The 25,588-nt window shown below is 36.2% G+C and overlaps 1 protein-coding gene across 2 annotated transcripts in view; it reads left to right on the forward strand.

Moving 5' to 3' along the window:
- PRKD3 (protein kinase D3) overlaps positions 1 to 25,588 on the forward strand; it is a 78,310-nt gene that overhangs the window by 41,127 nt on the left and 11,595 nt on the right. For both annotated transcript variants that reach the window (XM_017860413.1, XM_017860412.1), the window contains 9 exons: positions 369 to 561; positions 3,961 to 4,038; positions 6,655 to 6,838; positions 8,896 to 9,019; positions 10,963 to 11,040; positions 12,134 to 12,410; positions 14,660 to 14,712; positions 17,357 to 17,429; positions 19,505 to 19,611. In XM_017860413.1, the coding sequence (XP_017715902.1) occupies positions 369 to 561; positions 3,961 to 4,038; positions 6,655 to 6,838; positions 8,896 to 9,019; positions 10,963 to 11,040; positions 12,134 to 12,410; positions 14,660 to 14,712; positions 17,357 to 17,429; positions 19,505 to 19,611 (1,167 nt within the window). The remainder of the gene's footprint in view (positions 1 to 368; positions 562 to 3,960; positions 4,039 to 6,654; positions 6,839 to 8,895; positions 9,020 to 10,962; positions 11,041 to 12,133; positions 12,411 to 14,659; positions 14,713 to 17,356; positions 17,430 to 19,504; positions 19,612 to 25,588) is intronic.

Raw genomic sequence — 25,588 nt, forward strand, 5'->3', positions numbered from 1 at the left:
CCCGCCACCACGCCCGGCTAATTTTTTTATATTTTTAGTAGAGACGGGGTTTCACCGTGTTAGCCAGGATGGTCTCGATCTCCTGACCTTGTGATCCACCCGCCTCGGCCTCCCAAAGTGCTGGGATTACAGGCTTGAGCCACCCCGCCTGGCCAGATTTTTTTTAAGCATAAATATTAGCAAAAGAATCTGCATTTTCTCATTCAAAGATTGGTAAATTAAACATTGCAAAGGAAACTGCTGAGAACAACGTTTTTAGAGTTTTTTGGCTTTAGTGTTTGAAATAAATGATTCTTGTGGTTAAGCTCTGCTCCCACTACTTTGTTTTTAATACTGACTTACACTTATGAAAATTACTTATGTTATAGTCACATGTTCACCAGGAACCAAGTAAGAGAATTCCTTCTTGGAGTGGTCGCCCAATCTGGATGGAAAAGATGGTAATGTGCAGAGTGAAAGTTCCACACACATTTGCTGTTCACTCTTATACCCGTCCCACGATATGTCAGTACTGCAAGCGGTTACTGAAAGGCCTCTTTCGACAAGGAATGCAGTGTAAAGGTAGGATTCGGTGTTTTCCCTAAGTAAAATTTATGTCTGTTTTTGTTATTAAATATAGGTTTAAAATATTTATATTTCAGAAGCATTAGCCAAAGAAATTATTCTCATAATTGTTAACTTATATAAAGGAAAGAGAAATATGAACAAAATAGAAATATGTGTGTAAACTACTACTACTACTACTGTCTGCAGTGTGTATTATTACGTGCCAGGCACTATAGTAAAACAGTAAACAAAACTTTACATACTCAGTCTTCAAAGCAATTATATGTGAATTATGCTTTTGTTAGTATTCCAGTAGTAATAGGAGTTACTAATAGGAGTTACTATTACTATTAACTATTAGTAGTAATAGGAGTAGTAGTAATAGGAGTTAGTAATTATAGGAGTCATTTTTCATTTTATAGACATAGATTCGGTAACTTGCTTAAGATCATGTAGCTAGTAAACAGAAAAACTAGAATGTGGACCTCTGAGAATGGCTTCTTCACCTGTATGCTTATCACTTGCCAATATAGAATAGCTAGTAGGCAGCAAAGCTGATCCTTGAGGTTTTATGTCTTTTTGATTCCAGAGCCAGACACTAAACAAAATAAAAATAACGCTTTCCTCTTTTCATTAAATATTTATTATACACACACATAAGCATACTGCAAGAGTTTTGTGGTTTTTTGTTTTTAAGTATGTAGTTAGGAGAATTGTACAAAAACTGTCATTCCCGAGAATAATCACACTGAAATAGGTAGGACGTAATAGAAGCTACTGAAATTATGATAGGGACCACCCTTATTTGGATACTAACCCAGCACACTATTATAGTATTCTCAAAACATCTCTTAATGAAACAGGTTTTTAATAGCATACTGGAATAATTATTTGCTTATAATTATATAATGCTTTTATGCTTTTTAAAGATGATTTTATCTTTTTGTCTCATATCTTCTCAGCAATGCTGTACAGTAGAAACTATGTTTTCACAGTAGAGTGAAAACTAAAGTAGAATGTAAATGTCTTAGATTATTAGACTGAGCCAGGATAGGATGTAAGTAGTCTAAGTATAATCTTGTATACTTTTTTCATGTAATTAGCAGTTCTTGGTATTGTACTTTTTATATAGTAGAAGTATTTGTGGAATTGAATTATCAAGTGATCTAAATAAAACATTGTGGTTGAGGGTTTTGTAACAAGAAATTCTTGCTTACAAGACAGAGTAAGATAATTGTATATAAGCTTAAGCATATAAGAAAATAAAGCTTTTCTTGACAGTGTATGACAGCACACGAGAAATCAAATGGGGAATAGGTTTATACATTTGTTGTCAGGTATTTTATAACTATTAGGCATTATAACATGATGAAATTTTATTTCAACAACTTGCTTTGACTATGAGGTACTACATAAATTAATACTTTAAAATACCAACATAAAAATGTATTGGCAAGCAGCCACTGAAAAATGTTTTGGGAAAGAACATTAGTAACAGATGTACAAATTCTAGCCAACAAATAATCTTAATGAAGGTAGTTAATACTGCTGTTCTGCTTAGCAGAACAGAAACATTCTTAAACCATATGCAGAAAAGTACAGTATTTTGTAGTGGAACTAAAATAAATATGAATGAATTTTTACATAAACCCGTTAATTCTGCTACTGGGTTATTCAACTTTTTAGGGTTCTAGACGAAGAATCTTCTATGCTTATATTGGTTCAGAAAATGGTAGGTTTTATTTCAGTATAGTTAAGCTACTTCATTTATTAATAATTATAATTCAGTGATTTCCCTATTTTAATAGTATGAATTAAGATACTTAAAACATAAAAGTATTTTCATTTGTCAGTCTACGAAAGAAAAATGATTTCATTAAGATAAAACCATTATACTGGATCATTTGAGAAAATACACAATTCCAAGAATTTATTCATCTGTTTGTCTTTATTTTCTACTTTGATGTATAAAAACTTCAAGGTAGCTTAAAAGCATATGTAAAATATAAAAGAGCATAAGCAAATTAATAAAAACATGGGTAAGGACATTTCGAACTAAAACTGCCTGCCTGTCATTCGAACCTACGTACTTGCTGCAGGTAGTCCACAAATTCGGCTCTGAATTTTTTTTTCTTTTTTTTTTTGAGATGGAGTCTTGCTCTGTCGCCCAGGCTGGAGTGCAGTGGTGCTGCCACACCCAGCTTATTTTTGTATTTTTTTGTAGAGACAGAGTTTTGATATGTTGACCAGGCTGGAGTCAAACTCCTGGCTTCAAGTGATCCACCTGCCTCAGCCTCCCAAAGTGCTGGAATTACAGGCGTGAGCCATTGCGCCCGGCCTGAGTTTTCAAAGGGAAAATGGAAACCTTGTTGTTTTCACAATTTGCAAAGTTCATGAGATAAAACACAAATCTATTGTTTGAGATAGTGTAAGATAATATCACATGAATTTTCCCGAGGGCCTGTCTTAACAAGGATAGTGTTTTAAATAATGTAAATGTTGTTATCTAACAAATTATACATTTCATGGGGTTTATGTCATATAATGATCTTTAGCCTGTGCTGTTGGCATGATACCCAGGATTTTCTTGACTCCCAAGGGTAACAAAAACATTCTTAGTCAGGTATTAAAGTTATTTTCACCCAGTTATTACTCATAGATGCATTTCAAAGGTGGTATTAGACATAGACCAGTTGGTCTCAACTTTAGTATAACTTACAGAGCTCAGCCCTACCCTCCCACCCCGTAAGAGTTGCTGATATAGTAGGTCTGGGGTAGGGTGCAAGAATTTGCATTTCTAACAAGTTTCCTAATGAAGCTGATCTGGGACCACAGTTTGAAAACAACTGTGTTATACAGTAATTTGGGACAGATTGTACCTGACACTGATCTGCAATGCTGTCAACTCTGAGGTTTGTTTTAGGCCGAAGAGAACCCTTATGTACAAGTGGGAGGCCTTGTGCTGGAGAAACTCAGTCTTTCCTCACAGGGTTGTATGTGAAAGTCCTTATTGGTTCCTCATAAATGTTTGTTGGATCTCAGTCTCTTTCCTGCACATACATTAGGTCCTGATACTTAGGAATTGAAAGTATGTATCTGACATAAATTGGATGGGAATTTAATCAGCTTGAGAAACTCTCATGGGAGGTGTAGAAAGATGAATATGAGATAAGAGAAGGAAATATGGAGCTGCCAGTACATTTCAGCAGTGTTGTACACATGGTATTAGCCTCATTATACAAATGAAGAAAATGATGGGGGGTTGCAGAGGGTGCCAAAGTGACTTGTAGGTGGTTATTATTTTAATATCATCATTACTAATATTCTATTCGTGAGTGATTTAAAGAAAGTCTAAGCATATCTGATACTGCTTGACTTTTACATAAATTAATACGCTGAATATTTTCATTTTAGATTGCAAATTCAACTGCCATAAACGCTGTGCATCAAAAGTACCAAGAGACTGCCTTGGAGAGGTTACTTTCAATGGAGGTAAAATTCTTTTTCTTAATTTCTGTGAAAGATCAGAAAAGGCCATGATTCTTTGGTGTATTATCTTTGGATAAGGTTCTGTTTTCCTAATTTGTTTCTTAAAGATTTTCTTCTGATTTAATAATCAAGCAAAATACAGAGACCACTGACAGTATACATTTATTAGTAATCATGCCTTCCCGTCTTTCCTCTGGCCACCTGTTACTTTGTAGTCTAATATAGCCAGTGGTACTACATATCCTCTTTCATTTTTAGACATAAAAGAACTTGTTTTAAAACCCTGCTCTTGTCTCTATTCTTTCATAGTTCTAATATGTACTAACTGCTTGCTATACCAGGCACTGTTATAAACTCTTTAAATATATTGACATTTCAACCTAAGAACAACCCTTTGAGGTAGGTACTAAGAGATGAGTAAACTGAGGCACAAATACATGAAGTAACTTGCCCCAGAAATACAGGCAATAGGTGGCAGAGCTGGAAGTTAACCAGACCCACATGGTCTGATTCCTTAGTCCCTAGTGATTAGAACACACTATACTGCCTCATTGTCCCTTTCTCTGTCAAATAATCATTATCCATTTTCCCTTTGGGGCCTTTTTTTTTGTTTTCAAGATAATACTAAGCAAGGCAGGTACCTTTTTTTGGAAGGAAGCAGTAAGGACTCTAACCTTTCAGCATAATTTTCCTTTAACAATTTACATGACTGGTAAAAATTTCACGTAAGTGGTTCTGTAAAAGGAAAAGCATAAAAGGAATGAAAATTCTCTTTGGCAGAGTTTAATTAACATTTTCTCTTGTGGCATGTTTTCTATGGTTGTTGGTTGTCTTAGTCTGTTTGTGCTACTATAACAAAATACCATAGGCTGTGTAGCATATAAACAACAGAAGTTTATTTTTCATAGTTCTGGAGACTAGGAAGTCCAGGGCACTGACAGATTCTGTGTCTGGTGAGGGGGGTCCCATTTCCTGGTTGATAGCACCTTGTAGTTGCATTCTCACATGGTGGAATGAGAGAAGGAGCTCCTGTGGGCATATTTTATAAGGGCACCCATCCCAAAGACTCCACCTTCCAAAGACCCACCACTAACGAGTACCCTTGCCTTGGGAGTTAAGATTTTTAAGGGGAACAAACATTCAGACCATAGCACTGATAACACCTTGACAGAGCATGATTGGTTTTCTCTTTCGGTTAATCTGAATTAGTATAGTTTGTCTATGACTAAAGACTTTAAAAAATTTATACTTCATGTATTTGTGTTTTCGTGCTTTTCTACCTTTTAACAAATGGATACAAAATACAGTTTATCTTAATGTGCATTTGATTACTAGTGAGATGCCCAAACTCACTAGTAATCAAAGAAATGTACCATTTTACATTAGCAGTATATGAGGATTCTGATTTCTCTACATCCCTACCACCACTTATTGTTTATCTTTTTGATTACAACCATCCTAGGTAGTGCGAAGTGGTATCTCATTGTAGTTTTCATTTACACTTCCATGGTGGCTAATAATATTGAGCATCTTCATGTGTTCATTTGCCATTTTTATATATAGTTTGAAAAACACACCTATTCAGATCCTTTGCCCATTTATTTATCTGTTTATTTTTCATTGAGTTGTAAGAATTTTTAAATACCCTGGATACTAGTCCCTTATCTGGTATATGATTTGCATATATTTTCTCCCATTCTATGGGCTTTCCTTTCACTTTGTAAGGTATTGTTTATAGCACAAAAGTTTTGTATTTTCATGAAATCCAATTTATTTATTTATTTATGTTGTCACTTATCTTTTTGGTGTATTAAGAAAGCTTTGCCTAACCAAGGTCACAAAGATCTACTCTCATGCTTTCTCCTATGAGTTTTATAGTTTCAGCTCTTACATTTTATGTGGTCCACTTTGAGTTAATTTTTATATATGATTTACATCTTCATTCTTTTGCATGTAGATATACAGTTATCCTAGCACCATTTACTTAAAAGACTATTTCTTGCCCATTGAATTTTCTTGACACTCTTGTCAAAAATCAGTTGACCATAATGGTGGTGGCTTATCTTCGTTTATAGTATCTTTTGTCATGTGGAAATTTAAAATTCTAACGTAATTGAATTAATTAACTTTGTGCCTTATGGTTTGTGTATTTTGTATCTTCTTTAAGAAATACTTTACCTTGGGCTGGGCGCAGTGGCTCATGCCTGTAATCCTAGCACTTTCGGAGGCCGAAGTGGGTGGATCTCCTGAGGTCAGGAGTTCGAGACCAGCCTGGCCAACCCCATTTAGTAGAAATGGCGAAACCCCATCTCTACTAAAGATACAAAAATTAGCTGGGCATGGTGGTGGGCACCTGTAATCCCAGCTATACTCGGGAGGCTGAGGCTGGAGAATAGCTTGAACCTGGAAGGTGGAGGTTGCAGTGAGCCGAGATCACACCATTGCACTCCAGCCTGGGTGACAAGAGTGAAACTCTATCTCAAAAAAAAAAAAAGAGAAATACTTTACTTAACTCATAAAGATATTTTCTTACATTTTAAGACTCTTAAGACTTTTTTCACATTTAATAGACTTCCTCTATTAATACAAAAATCTGAAATTCATTTAAAATTTTACCAGAACCTTCCAGTCTGGGAACAGATACAGATATACCAATGGATATTGACAATAATGACATAAATAGTGATAGTAGTCGGGGCTTGGATGACACAGAAGAGTCATCTCCCCCAGAAGATAAGATGTTCTTCTTGGATCCATCTGATCTCGATGTGGAAAGAGATGAAGAAGCCGTTAAAACAATCAGGTAACATATATACATATTACAAGCTACTTCCAGATGCAAGGTCAGTTCAGGATCTCATTAAGAAAAAGCCATGTCTCGGCCGGGCGCGGTGGCTCAAGCCTGTAATCCCAGCACTTTGGGAGGCCGAGACGGGCGGATCACGAGGTCAGGAGATCGAGACTATCCTGGCTAACACGGTGAAACCCCATCTCTACTAAAATACAAAAAACTAGCCGGGCGAGGTGGCGGGCGCCTGTAGTCCCAGCTGCTCCGGAGGCTGAGGCAGGAGAATGGCGTAAACCCGGGAGGCGGAGCTTGCAGTGAGCTGAGATCCGGCCACCGCACTCCAGCCTGGGCGACAGAGCAAGTCTCCGTCTCAAAAAAAAAAAAAAAAAAAGAAAAGCCATGTCTCTTTAAGTGGGACCTTAAAAGTAACTTAAAATCTAAATAAATTGTGGCTAATTCTTTTACATGCAATGTAGTATTTCCGAAATAAATTATATCACCCTTGCCATCCACTCAAGATGGGGAGGTATGAGAATCCTTGTTTTTGTTTGTTTTTTGTTTTGTTTTAAAGAAAAATGCTTTATTTATGTATGTTCTAGATATAAAACCTAGTTGTAGAACAGTCACTGCAAGGTATCAGTATTGAACTTCCAGTTAAAGCAACCTGTTTTTCACACAGGCAGCTTTAAGTGGTAGTAGAAACGGCAATAAAGAATATACTCATGAAAATGTTGCACAAGGATAATGGTGATGAAGTTGAGGGCAGTTTTCATATTGCCACAGTTAATCTGACTATTAGCATTTTGTAAAAATACTATTAGACTGTAAAACCATTCTAAATATGCCACTGTGCTCATAGAAATTCAGTTTTTGTAGCCTAAAGGATATACTACCTTGTAGCAAAATGTCCCCATTTTGGCAGGTTTTGTTTTTCATTGGAAACGAAGAGTTACTTAAAATGAGTCATTTATTACAATCTCAGATGGCTGAGTTGTCATTTATTCAGTTTGGCTTATCATTAAAGAACAGTTATTAGTATCATTAGCATTATTAACAAAAATGTTGTTTACCCATTTTGGAGACTATTCCAGAACCTAGCTAGTTGGGGTTTTTTTTTTTTTTGAGACGGAGTCTCGCCCTGTCGCCAGGCTGGAGTGCAGTGGCGTGATCTCTGATCACAGCAACCTCTGCCTCCAGGGTTCAAGCGATTCTCCTGCCTCAGCCTTCCAAGTAGCTGGGACTACAGACGCACATCACCACGCCCGGCTATTTTTTATATTTTTAGTAGAGATGGGATTTCACCATATTGGCCAGGATGGTCTCGATCTCTTGACCTTGTGATCTGCCTGCCTTGGTTTCCCAAAGTGGTGAGATTACAGGTGTGAGCCACGGCGCCCGGTGAACCTAGCTAGTTTCTTAATCATGAATACTTCATAGTTTAAAAAAGAAAGTATTTAACTGTTTGAGGCCCACATTTCAAAACAGTGTATTTTATACATACATCCCAAATTTTAGTTATTGAGCCATGTTTCAGTGCTGCCTGATTTGACTCATTACATTTTCTTAATTAGTATCTGTAAATCATTTTCCTTTAAATAACTTCTAGTAGAGGTACATTTTGCTAACAACATGATTAACTGGGTTTGACATTTGAGCCATGTGAATTCGAGTTATATATTTGCATTTTGCCTTGTTATGCATTTGTTAGTCTATCATGCTGCCTACAGCAAGAAAACTCTTCAACAGCAAGCCCAAATGAGATCCTCTCCTGGGCTCCAAATATTTCAGTTTGGGAGGGTGCTTTCTGCTCTGCTCATTGTTGTTTTATTTTATTTTATTTTTTTTGTGATCCTCCAGAAAACATTCATGACAAGTAAATAGGATTTAAAATATTAGTTTAAAATAGAATCAATTATGTATCATCATAACAGGATTAATTTTCTTAAGCCATTGTTTATTTTACTAAGATATTTTGAAAATTTTAGCTTATCTTTCAGAAAGCTTCATGTTCCTACAGTATTTATGACTTTTTAAAAATCTACACAAACTTATAAATTTTAAATATTTTTTAGTCCATCAACAAGCAATAATATTCCGCTAATGAGGGTTGTACAGTCCATCAAGCACACAAAGAGGAAGAGCAGCACAATGGTGAAGGAAGGGTGGATGGTCCATTACACCAGCAGGGATAACCTGGTCAGTAATCAAAAACGTTTAATATGTTAGTAAGACTTTGTTATGAGTTTCATTTTGTGCATTTTTTAAATCAAAATGATGATGAGATATATATTAAGACATTATATACACTGCCGCAATTTGTAAAAGATGCACTGGAATTATCAATTTGTAAGGAATTTTTAACAGGCAGAATATTTAATGTATTGTCTTTACAAACAGTCAATATTCAAAAAAAAAAAAATGACAAGCAGTCAGTATTCAAAAAGGATCTGAGATTGTTCCACAATAAAAAACAATTAACTCGAAACACAATGGAGTCACAAATAGAGATAGAAGGAACTAAGACTTCATCTAAAAAGTCAACTAATTACCAAAGATAGGAAGGAAGCATATTTGGTTTTATGTAGACTTTAACTTGGTGTAAATATGCAAGTTGTTTTTTAGATCCAGCAAAGACAAGGAATGATGACATTCTAGTAGACAACAGATTTGAAGAATCAGTGTAGTATAATAGCTAAGAACATAGACTTTGGAGCTAGACTGCCTAAGTCTCTGTAACTTACTATAAAACTGTATGAACTTGGGAAAGTTACTTAGTTTCTTTATGCTTTCATTTCCTTGTGTAAAACGGGCATAATAATGGTAACCACCTAATAAATCCAAATCAGTTAATATATGAGAAGATCTTGGAACAGTGTCTGGCATACAGGAAGCACCCAATAAATGTTAGTAGCTACTATTTTATTTTTAAAGTTTGCTGAGTAGATTATTGAAACAAGCTTTCTAGTAAACCTTTTAAGAATAAAATGTACCCAATACATTTAGCTGGCGTAAAGTTTTGTGTGATGACAACAGTATAGACTGCATATTTATAGTTCATATCCTTGCGAATGTAACTTGAAGTGGTGTGCCTACATTTGCGAATTTAATGGTATATCAAAGGTGCTATTACATCAAATTAACGGGGAAAGATAGTTAATTCAGTAAATGGTGTTGGGACAACCATGTATCATTTTGAAAAAGATAAAGTTTTATATATATATATATATATCTCATACTTTATACATAATAAATCTAAATATCAGAGATTTGAATGTAAAGAAATTTAACAGAAGAAACTTTAGGAGAATTATTTTACAAACTCAATAATAAAGAATAAAAGATCAATAAATTCAATCTCATTAAAAAATTATATGTGGCAAAATCCAAAAGTAAAGACAAATGAGAAACTAGAAAAAGTATTTTCAGCTCATTCTAAACAAGGGTTAATTCCACAAGATGTGAAGAATGCCACAAATTGATAAAAGACCACAACACAATAGGAAAATGAACAAAGAATATGAACAGAGAGTTTCACAGGAAATACAAATGACTCTTACACAAAAGAACTTGATTTCATTTATAATAAAAGAAATATCACTTTAACCTTTCACTGAAATATCAGTTTTTATTTTTCAGTATAGCAAAGATCAAAAAGTTAACATACTGCATTAGTGAGGGTGTGAGTAACTAGGGACTCTCATGTTGCTGAAGAGACTATAAATTGGGTCAAATCTTGTGTAAAATAATATAACACTATCAGGCAAAATTACATGTGCACATGTCTGTTGACCCAGCGAATCAACTTCTAGAAATATAGCCTATAGGTATATTACATATTTTTATGTGTGTGTTTGTATGTGTGTAATATATATGTATTCATGTGTGCATATATAAAATTCTCTAAAAGGATTCCCAGAAACCTGGTAACATGCTTTGCCTGGAGTAAGGGTGAGGAGTGGGGATGAGTGATGGTGGGAGTGCTGCTTTTCACCACACATCCTTTTATGTCTTGAGAATTTTGAATCTCATGAATCTTATTCAAAATACAAATTTATGAATGTAAATGAAGGGAAAAGTTAGGTACAAGCACTTTGGAGGAATCATTTTGAACCTCACAGTTTTCCAATTTTATTTTATAGAGAAAGAGGCATTATTGGAGACTTGACAGCAAATGTCTAACATTATTTCAGAATGAATCTGGTTCAAAGTATTATAAGGTAAGGATTTTACATTTTAAAAAATATAAGCGTTAAAACAGTGTGTTTTTTTTCAGCTAATATTCATTAACTGTTATATTTGAATATATATAATGACTCTAGCTAGTATGATTTATAGAAGTCACTGTTAGGTTCCTTGTTGAAGCACCTATTTCCCATACCAAATTTCACTCCCCCACAGCAGCTCTCCTACCAGACTGTTTGTTGTTGTTGTGTATTTATTTATTTCTGGCTTGCCTGTCAGGTTGCTGCTGCTTTCCTTCTGGATACTATGATTTAGATTAGACTGCTTAGAAAGTCCCATCATCATTGCCTGTCCAGAAGAGGTCAGTGAGGTATTTAGTATTTCTCCCACCTTCTACCCTTACCTTGGGTTCCAATTCCCAATTGCTTGTTTTGGCTCTTAATCTCCTTTTTACAGTCTTCCTTGCTTGGCTTACTCCACGTTTTGCCACATCATGAACTGACAGCAAGCAAGATTATAACCAAGCAGTTAGGTCAGTAAGAGAGAATGGGAACTAATGGCTTGCTTTGAGCAGGTGTTTTTTTGTTTGTTTGTTTTTTAAGTTTTTTTGCCTTAGGAAGTAGACTAAAAACATAATAATTGCTACAGTTTACCCTGGTGGACAGAACCAGAATGGAGTGGCTTAAACAACTGACCAAGATTCTGCTTTTTCTGCCATTATTTCTGCTGCTTACTTACTTTCTGCTTCTTACTTACTTCTTACTTACTTCTGTATCTTGTAGACTACAGCCACTAGATAAGTAGTTGTGAAGTTGAGTTAATGACGGTTGGAAGTTAGAAGTGTTGGAAATAGTGGCAGATTACTCTCCTAAATCTTCTCCTTCCTTGCATCCTAATGATCTGCTACTGGCTTAGTTATCATAGTCCATACTCTGCCTCTGGCATTGCTGGACATTGCAGCTCATTCAAGACAGGCCATGTCATAAGACTCGACTGTGTGTTACATGTTGCATACTTGTGTCTGTCTGAATGGCATTCATTGAAATGCCTATCTCTGGTTCTTTAGTGTATTTAAAAGTAAAAACAAAGATGTATTCTTATTTTTCAATGCTTAATTTTTTACTTCAGGAAATTCCACTTTCAGAAATTCTCCGCATATCTTCACCACGAGATTTCACAAACATTTCACAAGGCAGCAATCCACACTGTTTTGAAATCATTACTGATACTATGGTATACTTCGTTGGTGAGAACAATGGGGACAGCTCTCATAATCCTGTTCTTGCTGCCACTGGAGTTGGACTTGATGTAGCACAAAGCTGGGAAAAAGCAATTCGCCAAGCCCTCATGCCTGTTACTCCTCAAGCAAGTGTTTGCACTTCTCCAGGGCAAGGGAAAGATCACAGTAAGCAATAAACCTCTTGATGGCTTTTTCTCCTCTTTAGTTCTTAAGCACTTTGTGGGTATGGTTGTGTTCCTTTGTTCCTTTTAATGTTCATCCTAAGCTTTGTCTTTAGTAACCAATACCATTAGTTAATTCTTTTTTTTTTTTTTTTTTGAGACAGACTCTCACTCTGTCGCCCAGGCTGCAGTGCAGTGGCGCGATCTCAGCTCACTGCAAGCTCTGCCTCCCGGGTATGCCATTCTCCTGCCTCAGCCTCCCAAGTAGCTGGGACTACAGGCGCCAGCCACCATGCCCGGCTAATTTTTTGTATTTTTAGTAGAGATGGGGTTTCACCATGTTAGCCAGGATGGTCTCGATCTCCTGACCTCGTGATCCACCCGCCTCGGCCTCCCAAAGTGCTGGGATTACAGGCGTGAGCCACCACACCCGACCGGTTAATTCTTTTATAAAATTGTATTGGTTATAGTATATATATGTACATACAATGCCCAGTGCTAGGCAGAGTCACTTTTCCTACATGAAAATCCTGGCTCAACCATCTGTTACATGATCAGGCAAGTACTTTACCTCACTGTAATAGTAAGTACTTCATAGGGTTTTCAGTATTAAATGAAAGAGAACCTGTAAGATACAGAACAGTGCTTGGCATCCGTAAAGTCTCATTGGATTATGCCTACTACTGGTATTAATATTTTGCTTTATAGTGGGATATAAACAGGCAATAAAGTATTACGGTTCACATCACACTCATGAAATCTGTGAAGTCAGAAAGCATACAGAAATATTTTAAAAATCATTGAAACATGTCTTGCACCAACAAAATTTATATAATTAAACCTAAATTGGATAAAGGTTCAAAAGTAAACAGTTAACAATCGAAAGGTCACTATAATGCCACTTCTCCCTCATTAACATTGTGTTGCTTACGGGGACACATAACTCATTCATTTGAGAAATACACTCAAATGGAAATACGTATCAACAACTTTCCAAATGTAGTTTATTTTAGTTTAGCTGTATTATTTTGTACAACTGTTGTGCTAGGCCCTGAACTAAAATACAAAATAAATACAGAAATCATAAAAGCTCTTTAGGGAGAGATGGGATATATAAAGGTATTAGATGGTAGCATAAAGCAGTACAGTGCAAAAGTGAGGAATACATTACTTAAAAAACTCAGATACAGACAGGAAGAGTAAACAAGACTTCACAGAAGAACCTGATTTGAACCTCAGGTAGGAATACAGTAGGCAGAGCTGAATGGGAGTGATGGAGGGATAACATTATTTAGTTGAGACAGGTGTGATGAGGATCATGACTGTGTACATGTTTGGTGTTCAGTACTGATTTTGGGTTGGAATGGATGTAGGTAGATGGATGTTTCACAGTGGTTCTTAAGTTTTGGAGGTTTTTAGACAGAACTCTATGTCATTCTAATTAAAACTAGGACTGTTTCCTCAGAAAATAATACAGGCACTTAAACACTTTTTAAAAGAAGTGATTTATTTCAGGTAATAAATGTATTAAAGTACCAAAAAAACGCAACATTATAAAATTATAAAATGCAAGCAATTTATAAGTGTATAAAAACTCTTTGTTCCCCAACCCCACCTCTTCTACTCACCAGAAGTAATCATAGACTTTTGTTTTTAATTTAAGCACCGCTACCCTGCAATTCCCTAGACTCCGCTTCCCGTCGTCCCCACCAAGAGACAGGGTCTTGCTATGTCGCCCAGGTGAGAGTGCAGTGCAACCTCAAACTCCAGGGCTCAAAGGATCCTCCTGTCTCAGCTTCCTGAGTAGCTAGGACTACAGGTGCACACCACTGTGCCTGGCTAATTTTAAAATTTTTTGTAGAGATAGGGTATCATGTAGCCCAGGTGGTCTCAAACTCCTGGGCTCAAGTGATTCTCTTGCCTCAGCCTCCTAATGCACTAGGATTACAGTGCAACTTCCCTTTTTAACTCAGTAATAATCATGACTAGCTTTCTGACTTTCTGATTCAGTATTTATAGCCCTACATCATCGATTAAATGTTGAGATAGTATTCTTTTGTATGGATGTATCATCTAGTTTCCTATTGATGGGTTGTATGTGTAGGTTTTTTTAATGTACATAATTGTATTAACTGTGTGTTAAACTTTTTAAAGTTTGATATACCATGAGCATTCACATGTCAGTAAAGATTAATATTATTTTCATATACTAAATTTTGTCCTTTTCTCAACTGTCTTTTTTATATTTTACAGAAGATTTGTCTACAAGTATCTCTGTATCTAATTGTCAGATTCAGGAGAATGTGGTAAGTAATCGTTATAGCTAACATGTAAACTGGGTAATTAAGGAAAATAAAAGGTGAAAATCTTTATTAGAGAAATTGGTTCATCACCCAAAGTACTAGGCTAGACTTTACGGTTGATAACTTCCCTAAGGAGTTCTGCTTTATAGAGGAAACTAAGGCAGATTTTTTAAATTAAAATAAAGCTAACTTTTCACTAGAAAAAGTTACATTAGAATATTACAAAATGATAAGACCGGTTCAGAGAGAAGGCAAACATTACTTCTTGTGGGGTCAGCAGGGGAAGCTTCCTAAAGGAAGTGCAATTTGAGCTATACCTGAAAGGATGGAATGGATTACTGACAGAAGTGCTGAAGGGATGAGGGTTGGGGAACAACCTTTCATGCAAGTACAGGGAGCACCAGGATGAACAAACAGGGAAGCAGGAAATGGACTCTTAAGGAATGATGAATAAATTAAGTTTGGCTGGTGTATATAGGTATGCTTAGGGTTTTACAACAGGTCAGCAACTTTTCCATAAACTTTTAGTAAATATCTTAGGCTTTGTAGACCAGCAGTCCCTAATCTTTTTGGCACCAGGGACTGGTTTTGTGGAAGAGTTTTTCCATGGAGGTCGGGGTTGGGAGATGGTTTCGGAATGAACCATGTCGATCATCAGATTCTCATAAGGAATGCACAACCGAGATCCCTCGCAGGCACAGTTCACTGTAGGGTTTGCGCTCCTCTGAGAATCTAATGCCTCTGCTGATATGGCAGGAGGCAGAGCTCGGGCAGTAATGCTTGCTCGCCTGCTGCTCACCTTCTGCTGTGCAGTCCAGTTCCTAACAGGCCACAAACAGTTACCAGTCTGTGGCCTAGGGCTTGGGGACCCCTGTTGTAGACCATATACAACTATGCAACTATGCGGTTGTGGCAAGAAAGCAGCTATAGGCAATATATAAGTGAATGGGCATGACTATGTTCCAATAAAACTTTTTTTATGGACCCTGAAATTGAATTTCATTTAATATTTACATGTCACAGAATATTATTTTGATTTGTCCAGTCATTTAAAGACCATTTTTAGATCAGGGTCCATAGAAAAAGAAGTAGCAGGCCGAATTTTGCCTACAAGCCGGAGTTTGCTAACCCCTGGACTAGAGGGAAAACAGGCTAGAAAAGGAAGTCAGTTGTTTGTTATATATAATTTCTCAGATTAAAATCTCTCTTTTCTACTTGGGGCACTTAGCTGTTACAGTTCTTTAACATATAAATGTTGTTTAAGATTTCTAAGATTGCAATGAAGATTGGACTCTAGTAATGTTACTGGAGATAGAGAATTTCAGAGATATAATCTGAGTCTCTTGTCCTGTTGGGAGGTAGAATAGACACCATATTCTTGGGGAGAGACGGAGGAATATCAAAAAACATGAGAGCTCAAATTTTGAATAATCCCATGGGAACTGAGGATATATCCATCCATGTCATAGGGGGAAAAGGATTCAGAACTGGCTTTTAACAATTGTATATACACATATATACACACACACTTTCCTAGCAGTTATTATATATACACTGTATGCCTCCTAATCTGATTAGAACCAAAATTTGGTTAAACAAAAAGTTGATTAAAGTTGGGAGGTTTATAAAAATGGTTCTTACAAACCTTAAAATTTTAATTACAACTTAACACATATACATGCATATTCACTGGCTTTTGTTGCAGGGCTGAGGCTTTGTCTTTATAAGTGTGGGTCTGCTAAGTGAAGTTCCACTTTTTTTTCATCAGTCACACCTGTAATGCAATTTTGACACTAAACATCCCAAATTAGTATATTAGTTCTCACAGCAACAGATACTACAAAAAAGAAAAAAGAAAAAAAAAAGGGAAGGGCAAAGAGCAGTGAGGAAAGATAGAGGAATGGATTTGAGTTACAGACTTTCTCTCATACGTATTCTTTTATTCAGTCTCAAAGTCAGGCTAATCCCAGTAATATGAACTTTTGAGTTTTCTTTCAAAACCAAAGAGAGCAAATCTCTTTAAAGGTAAAATAGGTAAAATTTCATTTCTAATTTTTTTAGGTAAATTTACTTATAGAGATCACTACTTAATAAATACAAGATTTTTTTTCTTCTTGAGATGGAGTCTCGCTCCTGTTGCCCAGGCTGGAGTGCAATGTCACAATCTTGGCTCACCTCAACTTCCGCCTCCTGGGTTCCCACAATTCTCCTGCCTCTGCCTCCCAAGTAGCTAGGATTACAGGCATGCGCCACCTCACCTAGCTAATCTTGAATTTTTAGTAGAGACGGGGTTTCTCCTTGTTGGTCAGGCTGGTCTCGAACTCACAACCTCAGGTGATCCGCCTGCCTCAGCCTCCCACAGTGCTGGGATTATAGGCGTGAGCCACCACGCCAGGCCTAAATACAAGATTTTTAAAATTCAAAGCATTTTTTTCCTGAAAGTCTTACACAATACATTATACTTGCACATAAAATTTGGGCTTAACCTCTTATAGAAAATAGCCTATGTTTTCATAAAATAGTTTGCACTTTATGGAAATTAGTTGCTTCTAACATAAACAAAAATGTATTTAAGTATTTGAAGAAAGAGATGTTGACATTGTATTATAGAAATAAATAATACTAACTGCTTACTTTATCCTACCAGGATATCAGTACTGTTTACCAGATCTTTGCAGATGAGGTGCTTGGTTCAGGCCAGTTTGGCATCGTTTATGGAGGTAAGCAACTACAGCCATTTGCATATTGTGCACATTAAAAACTGGAAAATGTGAAACATCTGCCAGCTGTTTTGTCATCTCATAGTTTTGTCCAGTGGCCTTTTTTTCAAAGACTGACTTGTATCTTTCAGCTAAATCCTTCTCACTGTAATTTGAGTATTCATTCCTTAATTTCATTGCAAACTTTAAAAAGTAACAATCAGAAAATTTTACAGTATTTTTTATCTCTTCTTGTAGCTCACACATAGAGATGTTTGTCGGAGGCAGCGGGGAGATGGTTTGAAGTTTATGTTGGGCTGAGTGGGCTTATTCATTGAAGTATGTTTCCTACTAGTATTCCAACACAAATGGCACCATTTGTCTACTGTTGGCATGATTGTTGTATCAAGTCTGAAAACCTGAACCTGAAATCCAACTCTGCGATTTAGGATATTGATGAAGTCATTTCACCTCACTGTGCGTTAGCATCTTCAGCTGTTTAATGGAGCTAATAAAACCTGACCTGTGTAGCTCATAGGGCTTAAATATTAATTAAACTTAATATATGTAAAGGTACTAAGATACAGAAGAAATGTTAAACCCTTGTTACCCCTTGTTAAGACTTGGTACAGTAGTTTCTTAGTTGGCTGTTCTGCCTCCATTCTTACCTTTTCATACAACTCTTGGAGTGAATCTTTCAGAAAATTCACATCTGATATTAGTATTACCTCACATGGAACCCTTAAGTGGTTCATAGTCATCTACAGATTCATAGCCAGTTTCCTTAGCAGAGGATTTCAAGGCTGCTGTGAATCTCCCTGCTTCTCTAGCCTCAGTTCTAATTGCAACTTCCTCTTTGCTTTCTTTCTTTCAGTCCTATTTACATGCCTCCATACCCTTTGCCTCTCTGCTCCTTCTCCACCCCTTTGTCTGTCTAGTGAACATTTTTTCATACTTCAGGGCTCAACTAAAGGGTTTCCTCTGTGGAAATTTCTTGTCCCCATACCTATCTCTCCATCAAATAAAAACATTGATCCCCTTTAGTACTCGTGCTACCTAACATACATACTTCTATCACAATATCTATTACCCTTTGGGTTTATATTATTGTCTTCCCACTGAACTTTATTGGAGGGTTGGCTGTGAGATGTCTGGATTTTCTTTGTATTCCTAGCACCTAGTGTTGTGACATAAAACAGTTGCCCAGAAAATGTGTTGACTCTGCATGCATATACAGTATCTATGGTTTGCAACTTCAGATTTGTCAGTTCTAAGAGTAGTTACATCTCTGGAGGACTTCCCGTCATCAAAGGAACAAAGAACTGTCTGAGGTACCTTTGGCTTCTTACCAAAATTGCACACATTTGTTCAGTCTTTTCAAGTAGACTTACGATTGTGCCATTGAGACAAATGAGTTAATCTAAAATAAATAGCTATGTAGAGAAGAGCGAGTCACGTACATATTCGAAGAACAAACACCAAAAATATACCTGTCATTGTCACTGCTTAATCTGTAGCATCTAAAGGCATACCTCGTATATAATAGGTATAACTAGTTAGTTTGAATTAATAAATGAGGGAATGACTGTTTATTATAATAGTCTTCTATCTTTTTTAAATATCTAGATTCTAGAACATAGAGACAAATACAAATTTTTTATATCTAGATTCTAGAATACAGAGACACCCAGAGTTTGTGGGTACATGGTTAAATCACTCTGTGCTGACTTCACTGAATCTAGAATAAAATTGATTCATTCATACAGTATTTCCATCTTGACAGAGTCTCTGAAGGACTAGGTCAGGGTAATTAACTATCATTTATTTAACAAGGTAGATTACTTTTCAGCAACAAGTTCATTCAAATTTTTTCCTGTTTAGATAATGCAGCTGACTTTATTAGGGGCAAATGTTATGTATGGAGGGGAAAACAATTTTTTCCTAAATTAAAGGTGAGTGAAGGAGTGTGGAGAAAGAACAAAAATGAGCCAAAAAGAAAATTCAAGAGTAAATACATATAAATTTCAGTCTGTGGACAACTCCCTAATAAAGCTGTCAGTTTGCTTCATTCTTTCCTATTCTTTTTTTCTTAATAGGAAAACATAGAAAGACTGGGAGGGATGTGGCTATTAAAGTAATTGATAAGATGAGATTCCCCACAAAACAAGAAAGTCAACTCCGTAATGAAGTGGCTATTTTACAGGTAAAAAATAAAATAAAATAAGTGGTTTATTAAAGAGGCTGGTAAGAATCTGATTTAACTGCTTCTCTTGTTTTTTTAAGAAGGCAAAATTAGATTATGGTAATATAGGCTTTATAGGGACTGCCAATATCTTGCTTTATGGTGGTAGTTTTAGAACACATTTTTGTGAGCAAAATCTTCTTTAAAAAAGTAAAATTTCATTCTTCATTCATTCCAGGAGCTCAAAATACTTAGGATACTTCGCCACATGTTGTTAGGAGGTTACTGTTATACCCATTCAGTTTTCACGGGTAACATGCTTGATTGTCATAGCAATTACTGTGCAAATAAAGATTGCTTTAAAATTATGTACCTTTTAACAGCATTTATTTCATTAATTTAAAACTCTTATTTACTTTTGTAATGGCTTAGTCGATTGGGGCATATTTTAAAGATATATTGGCAATGATTTCAATTCCATAAATTCCTATGTGTTTTTCATCTAGCATTTTTACCCCTTGGAGGGTCATCTAGAAGAATAAAATTTAGCTTGATCCTTGGATCATTTTCTGAATATCATATAAATAATTTATAATACGCAAATGTCTTAGTTATATAGCTTTTGCATATTATTAAAAGTTCATGCTGGCCAGGTGAGGTGGCGCACACCTGTAATCCCAGCACTTTGGGAAGCCAGGGCTGGTGGATCACCTGAGGTCAGGAGTTAGAGACCAGCCTAACATGGGGAGACCCCCATCTCTACTAAATACAAAAACTTAGGCCGGGCGCGGTGGTGCATGCCCATAATCCCAGCTATTCAGGAGGCTGAGGCAGGAGAATCACTTGAACCTGGGAGGCAGAGGTTGCAGTAAGCCGAGATTGTGCCATTGCACTCCAGCCTGGGCAACAACAGCAAAACTCCATCTCAAAAAAAAAAAAAAAAAAAAACCAGGTGTGGTGGCACATGCCTGTAATCCGAGCTACTTGGGAGGCTGAGACAGGAGAATCACTTGTACCTGGGAGGCGAAGGTTGCAGTGAGCTGAGATCCCGCCATTGCACTCCAGCCTGGGTGACAAGAGGGAAACTCTGTCTCAAAAAAAAAAAACAAACATAGTTAATGCTGTCAGAGCCCCATTTGCTTTGGGTGAAATTCAAGAAGACACAACCTCCTTCTGAACTTAAGTTTCCTTGAAGAAGGTAAGAAACTTAAATGATTCATTTTACATTTATTATGTTACTTGTTGCTAGTAGTAACATTTGCCTCACTTTTTCAGAGGCATGATAATCAAAAAGCTGGTGGTGAAGTAGGTACCTGTGGTCACATCAAGGCTGTCTCCTCCTATAAAGCTACCTTTAAATAGAATATTAATAGCATTCATACTCTGTTGAATATGAAGAGTATGAATATGTTGTCAGGTATTTTTTATGTATCTAATTTTGGAACCCTCATTGTCCAACTAGTATGCAAAACAAAAGTTAAGGATATATTCCTATGGAATGATTTCTTCTTGATCACAAACAGCTCTGAATAAGCACTGAAGTTTTTTTCCTCTGTTACCAGCTATGGATCATAATAACTAAATTTAGGAATAACCAGGTAATGCACAGTGTGAAAAACTTCATTATTTGTATCATTTTGGTTATTTTCATCAATATTGCCCAAACTGGGAATAGATAGGAGGATGTCTTTATGCTATTTTCATACTAACTTTAATACAAGATTATCTTTGTTGTAGATTCTCTTCAAATTGTTTATGTAAGATATTTATACTTTTATATTTGGCTTTCCTTGTGTCAGCATTTATACTTAAGTACTTTTTCTCAACATCACCCAGCAGGAAGGCAGGTTCAGAGTTTGAATCTAAGTCTGTCTGCAAACCACCTGTACTTTCGACTTTACATCATTGGACCGACCCACTGTGTGTGTGTGTGTGTGTGTGTGTGTGTGTGTGTGTGTGTGTGTGTAGTATAAAGGTGAACTTTAGCTAACTGTATATGAATATTCATATAGAATATTGATATTCTAGAATATTCTATTAGTACAATCTGAATTCATGTAGGAAATACACTTCTTAAAAGGAAACTTTAAAAAATCATACCTCATTTACTGAAATTAGTTTCAAAAGATTTAGTTATGTGAGCATCACAGCTAATCTTTTTCACATGGGTTGGAAGTAACCTACTACATTGTTACATGCACTCACACCACCTTTTGGCTCTCCTCTTCCCCATCCAACTGTATCATCTTTCCTTTTCCATCTTTGCCCCATGTCATTCTTATCTGTAGTTCTTCATCACACAAACCTGAAAGGCTGTCTGAACTCCTGTAGTTCATCCTGGTGCTGATACCTTTACCTGCATCCCTAGAGGCATCCATAGCTTTTCTTTCCCATGCCCACATATTTAGAGAAAAGATGGGGTGAAGATTGAGCATATTATTATTAAGACTACAACTTTGGCCTTTCCAGTGGCAAGGAGGAAAAATCACAGGATCATTGATTTAGAAGTGACCTTACAGTTTATCCAGGAGCATCCAACCTCTTTTGAGCTCTTGGTGACAGGCTTTGTAATTCTGTTTAATAGAAATGAGCACATCCCACTTTTAGATACCTGCGATTATTCTTTATGAAACTGAATCAAAATCACTTGAAAAACATTCCACTGCAGAGAATATACACAACAAATTGAGTCTTCCCCACCCCCCAAAAATAGCCATGTTGATTTTCTTGCTATTTCTCAAACATGCCAGACATGCTTCTGTCTCAAGAGGCTTTGCATTAGCTGTTTCCTCTACCTGGAATGCTTTCTCCCTCAAATATCTGCTTGACATACTCCCTTGTCTCCTTCAGGATTTTGCCCAAATACCATTTCCTCAATGAAGCCTCCACATTCTATTCAGCATTAAACCCACCCTCCCACCTTACTCCCTTACCTTAACTCTTTTTCTTTTCTCCATGGCACTTATCACCTTCATACTAGGTAATTTACTATTTTATTTCCCATTGTCTGTCTAACCTTGCTACAGTTTATAAGCTGCATGAGAAGAGGGATCTTTGTTAATTTTTATTTAATAATGAATCCAGAATACCTACATAGTACTGGGAACATGGCAAAGTCTTATTTAATATTTAATGAGTAAATGTTTTATGTGGGAAATTACAACACATTGTTAGATAGAAAAGAAAGTTTGGAATGACTCCCTTTAACTTTTTAAAGTAATGTGTACATTATATATGTCTATATACAGTTAATATACAGAAAAAGAGCCATGCCTACATAAACTGTCAGCCTGGCCACATCTAGGGAGGATGTTGCAAAGCAGAAAAAATATTGGGGAAGGGAGGTTCCTTTTGTTTCCTAGATTATATGGTAATGTAAAATGTTTCTTTTGCTATATTGCCTGAAGAGGGTAGTAGAGTAGTGGGAGAAAAGGTGTGGTGTTCTCGTAGGTACCTATGTAATTGGAAAACGTTATCAAAAACCTAGAGGGAAATTTCTGGTTTGAACATTGTGGTGTAAATTCAGCATTTTCCTGTTCTCATCTTGGAAGTAACCCCAAAGCTGTAAGAAAAATGATTAACAGAAGTGAGCATACTTTAACAAAAACAGATGAGAATTCAGAACTATAAAATAATGTGTATTTCCAACGACAGTGAAGTTCTGAAGCAGAGGTGCATGCCTCTTCAGGAAGAGAGAACACAGAACTGTTTTTGCTGATTCTTTCTGAAATCTACAGCCCTGATGTCCTCCAAAGGTCCCTTCTCCAAACAAAAACCCATTTGAGGGTCATGATCTCATAAGATTTAACTCAAGGGAAAACACATTAAATGAAATAAAAGAAGACCACTTTAACAGTGGAAGAGTGAAAATCATACTACACCAAATAACACCATAAACATTTATAAAGAAAAACTAAAAACAAGGAGAAACAGACAAACACATCAGTAGTCCATGAGAAATGGAGTAGACAGAAATAATTAAGAATGTACAAGGTCTAAACAGAGTAAGGTAGATCTAAGCAGATTATACTGAACTCTGTACCCTAAAAACAAAGAATGCCTCATTAATTCAAAAAAGCAGTAGTATAAACAGTATCCTTTGATCTTAATGCATTAAAGCAGAAATAAATTACAAAATCAGAAAACAATAAGCTTCTTCATGAAAACTTTATTTTTGAATCAAAGAGTGAAATCAAAATTTCAGAATATTTAGAAAACCATGGAAATACCATATATATATATATTAGCACCTTTGTACTGTCTTTCAGAAAAAGCTTTATAACCTCAAATGTTAAGCAAGAATGAAAATAATTAAGAATCCAACTCAAGGAGTTGAAGAATGAACAATAAAATAAACCTAAAGAAAGCAGAAAAGATTAACAGATCAAAAATGAAAATAAATAAATACAGAAAAGAAATAAGCCAAAAGCTGGTTCGCTGTGAGGGGGAAGGGAGGAGGGTATGTAAAAATAAAATGGCCAGCCTAAGCAAAGAAGAAAATACAATATGATCTTAGGGAGATAACCACAAATACGGCGGGGGGAAAGGAATCTTAATGATACTTTGCTCATCTCTATCAGATAAATTTGGAAACTTGGAGAAAATGGGCAATTCTCAGTGAAAGTATAACTCACTAAAACATACTCCAGAGGAAACAAAATTTAAACGAATAGAGAAAGTTGTTAAGGGAGAGAATAATGTTACAGCATACTTCTATTTTGTGTGTCCACGTGTTTTAAAGGAGGGCGGGGGGAAAAACATAGAGCCAGACAACTATGGAATAGCAAAACAGTCACATTTCTACCTCTGTTGATAAAAGTTACAATATTCTGAATCTTACACTGCTTACTGCCATTGTCACACCTCACCACTATGGGGTATTTAAGTTTCATTTATCTACTATAAAATGTTGTCATTTTGTATTTTGCTACTTGGAAAAGGATCTCATAAAATTGGTTTATAATGATTAGCAAACCTATTTTGCATTTGTTATTCTTTCACTTTCTAAACATTTTTTAAAACACCTACTATGATGCAGATATTGAGCTAAAATAACTAAAACAATCTGTGCCTCAGGAAGTTCGTTAAACAATGGAGTAAAATATACACATTATTACAATACAGTGGAATAAGTACTGCTGCATATATACAATACAGTGGAAACTACTGCGGTAGTCCAAAAGAGAGAAAATGTGGGCTAAAATTAAGGCTTCAAAAAACATCTTAGACATGGAACTCAGCCTTACATAGACCAAAAATATGTTAGTCCCCCTAGCATAATCAGCTAGCCATATTAAGGAAAAAAGCGAAAGAAAAATGTACAGATGCTCCTCATTTTGCGACGGGGTCATAGTTCCATAAACCCATCTTAAGTTGGTTGGAAAATAAGTAGATAAAAATACCTACTGAACACAGCTTAGCCCCGCATAGCCTACCTTAAGCACAATCACTTACATCAGCCCACAGTTGGGCAAAATCATCTAACACAAAGCCTGTTTTACACTAATGTGTTGAATATCTTACGTAATTTGTGAATACTCAAAACGGAATTTTTTTTTGGTATTCAGAATACGGTTTATACAGAATGAATGCATACCACTTTTGTACCACTGTAAAGCTGAAAAATTGTTAAGTTGAACCATTGTAAGTTGGGGACCATCTGGTTATTTTTTTGCTTTTTTTTGGTTTGTCTTTGAGATGGAGTTTCGCTCTTGTTGCCCAGGCTGGAGTGCAATGGCGCGATCTCGGCTCACTGCAACCTCCGCCTCCCAGGTGCAAGCGATTCTCCTGCCTCAGCCTCCTGAGTAGCTGAGATTACAGGCATGCGATACCACACTGGGCTAATTTTGCATTTTTAGTAGAGACTAGGTTTCTCCATGTTGGTCAGCCTGGTCTCAAACTCCTGACCTCAGGTGATCTTCTTGCCTTGGCCTCCCAAAGTGTTGGGATTACAGGCGTGAGCCACCGCGTCCGTCCTTTTTTTTTTTTTTTTTTTTTT

The sequence above is a fragment of the Rhinopithecus bieti genome, unplaced genomic scaffold (assembly GCF_001698545.2).
Source record: "Rhinopithecus bieti isolate Rb0 unplaced genomic scaffold, ASM169854v2 scaffold_52032, whole genome shotgun sequence".
Taxonomy (NCBI): Eukaryota; Metazoa; Chordata; class Mammalia; order Primates; family Cercopithecidae; genus Rhinopithecus; species Rhinopithecus bieti.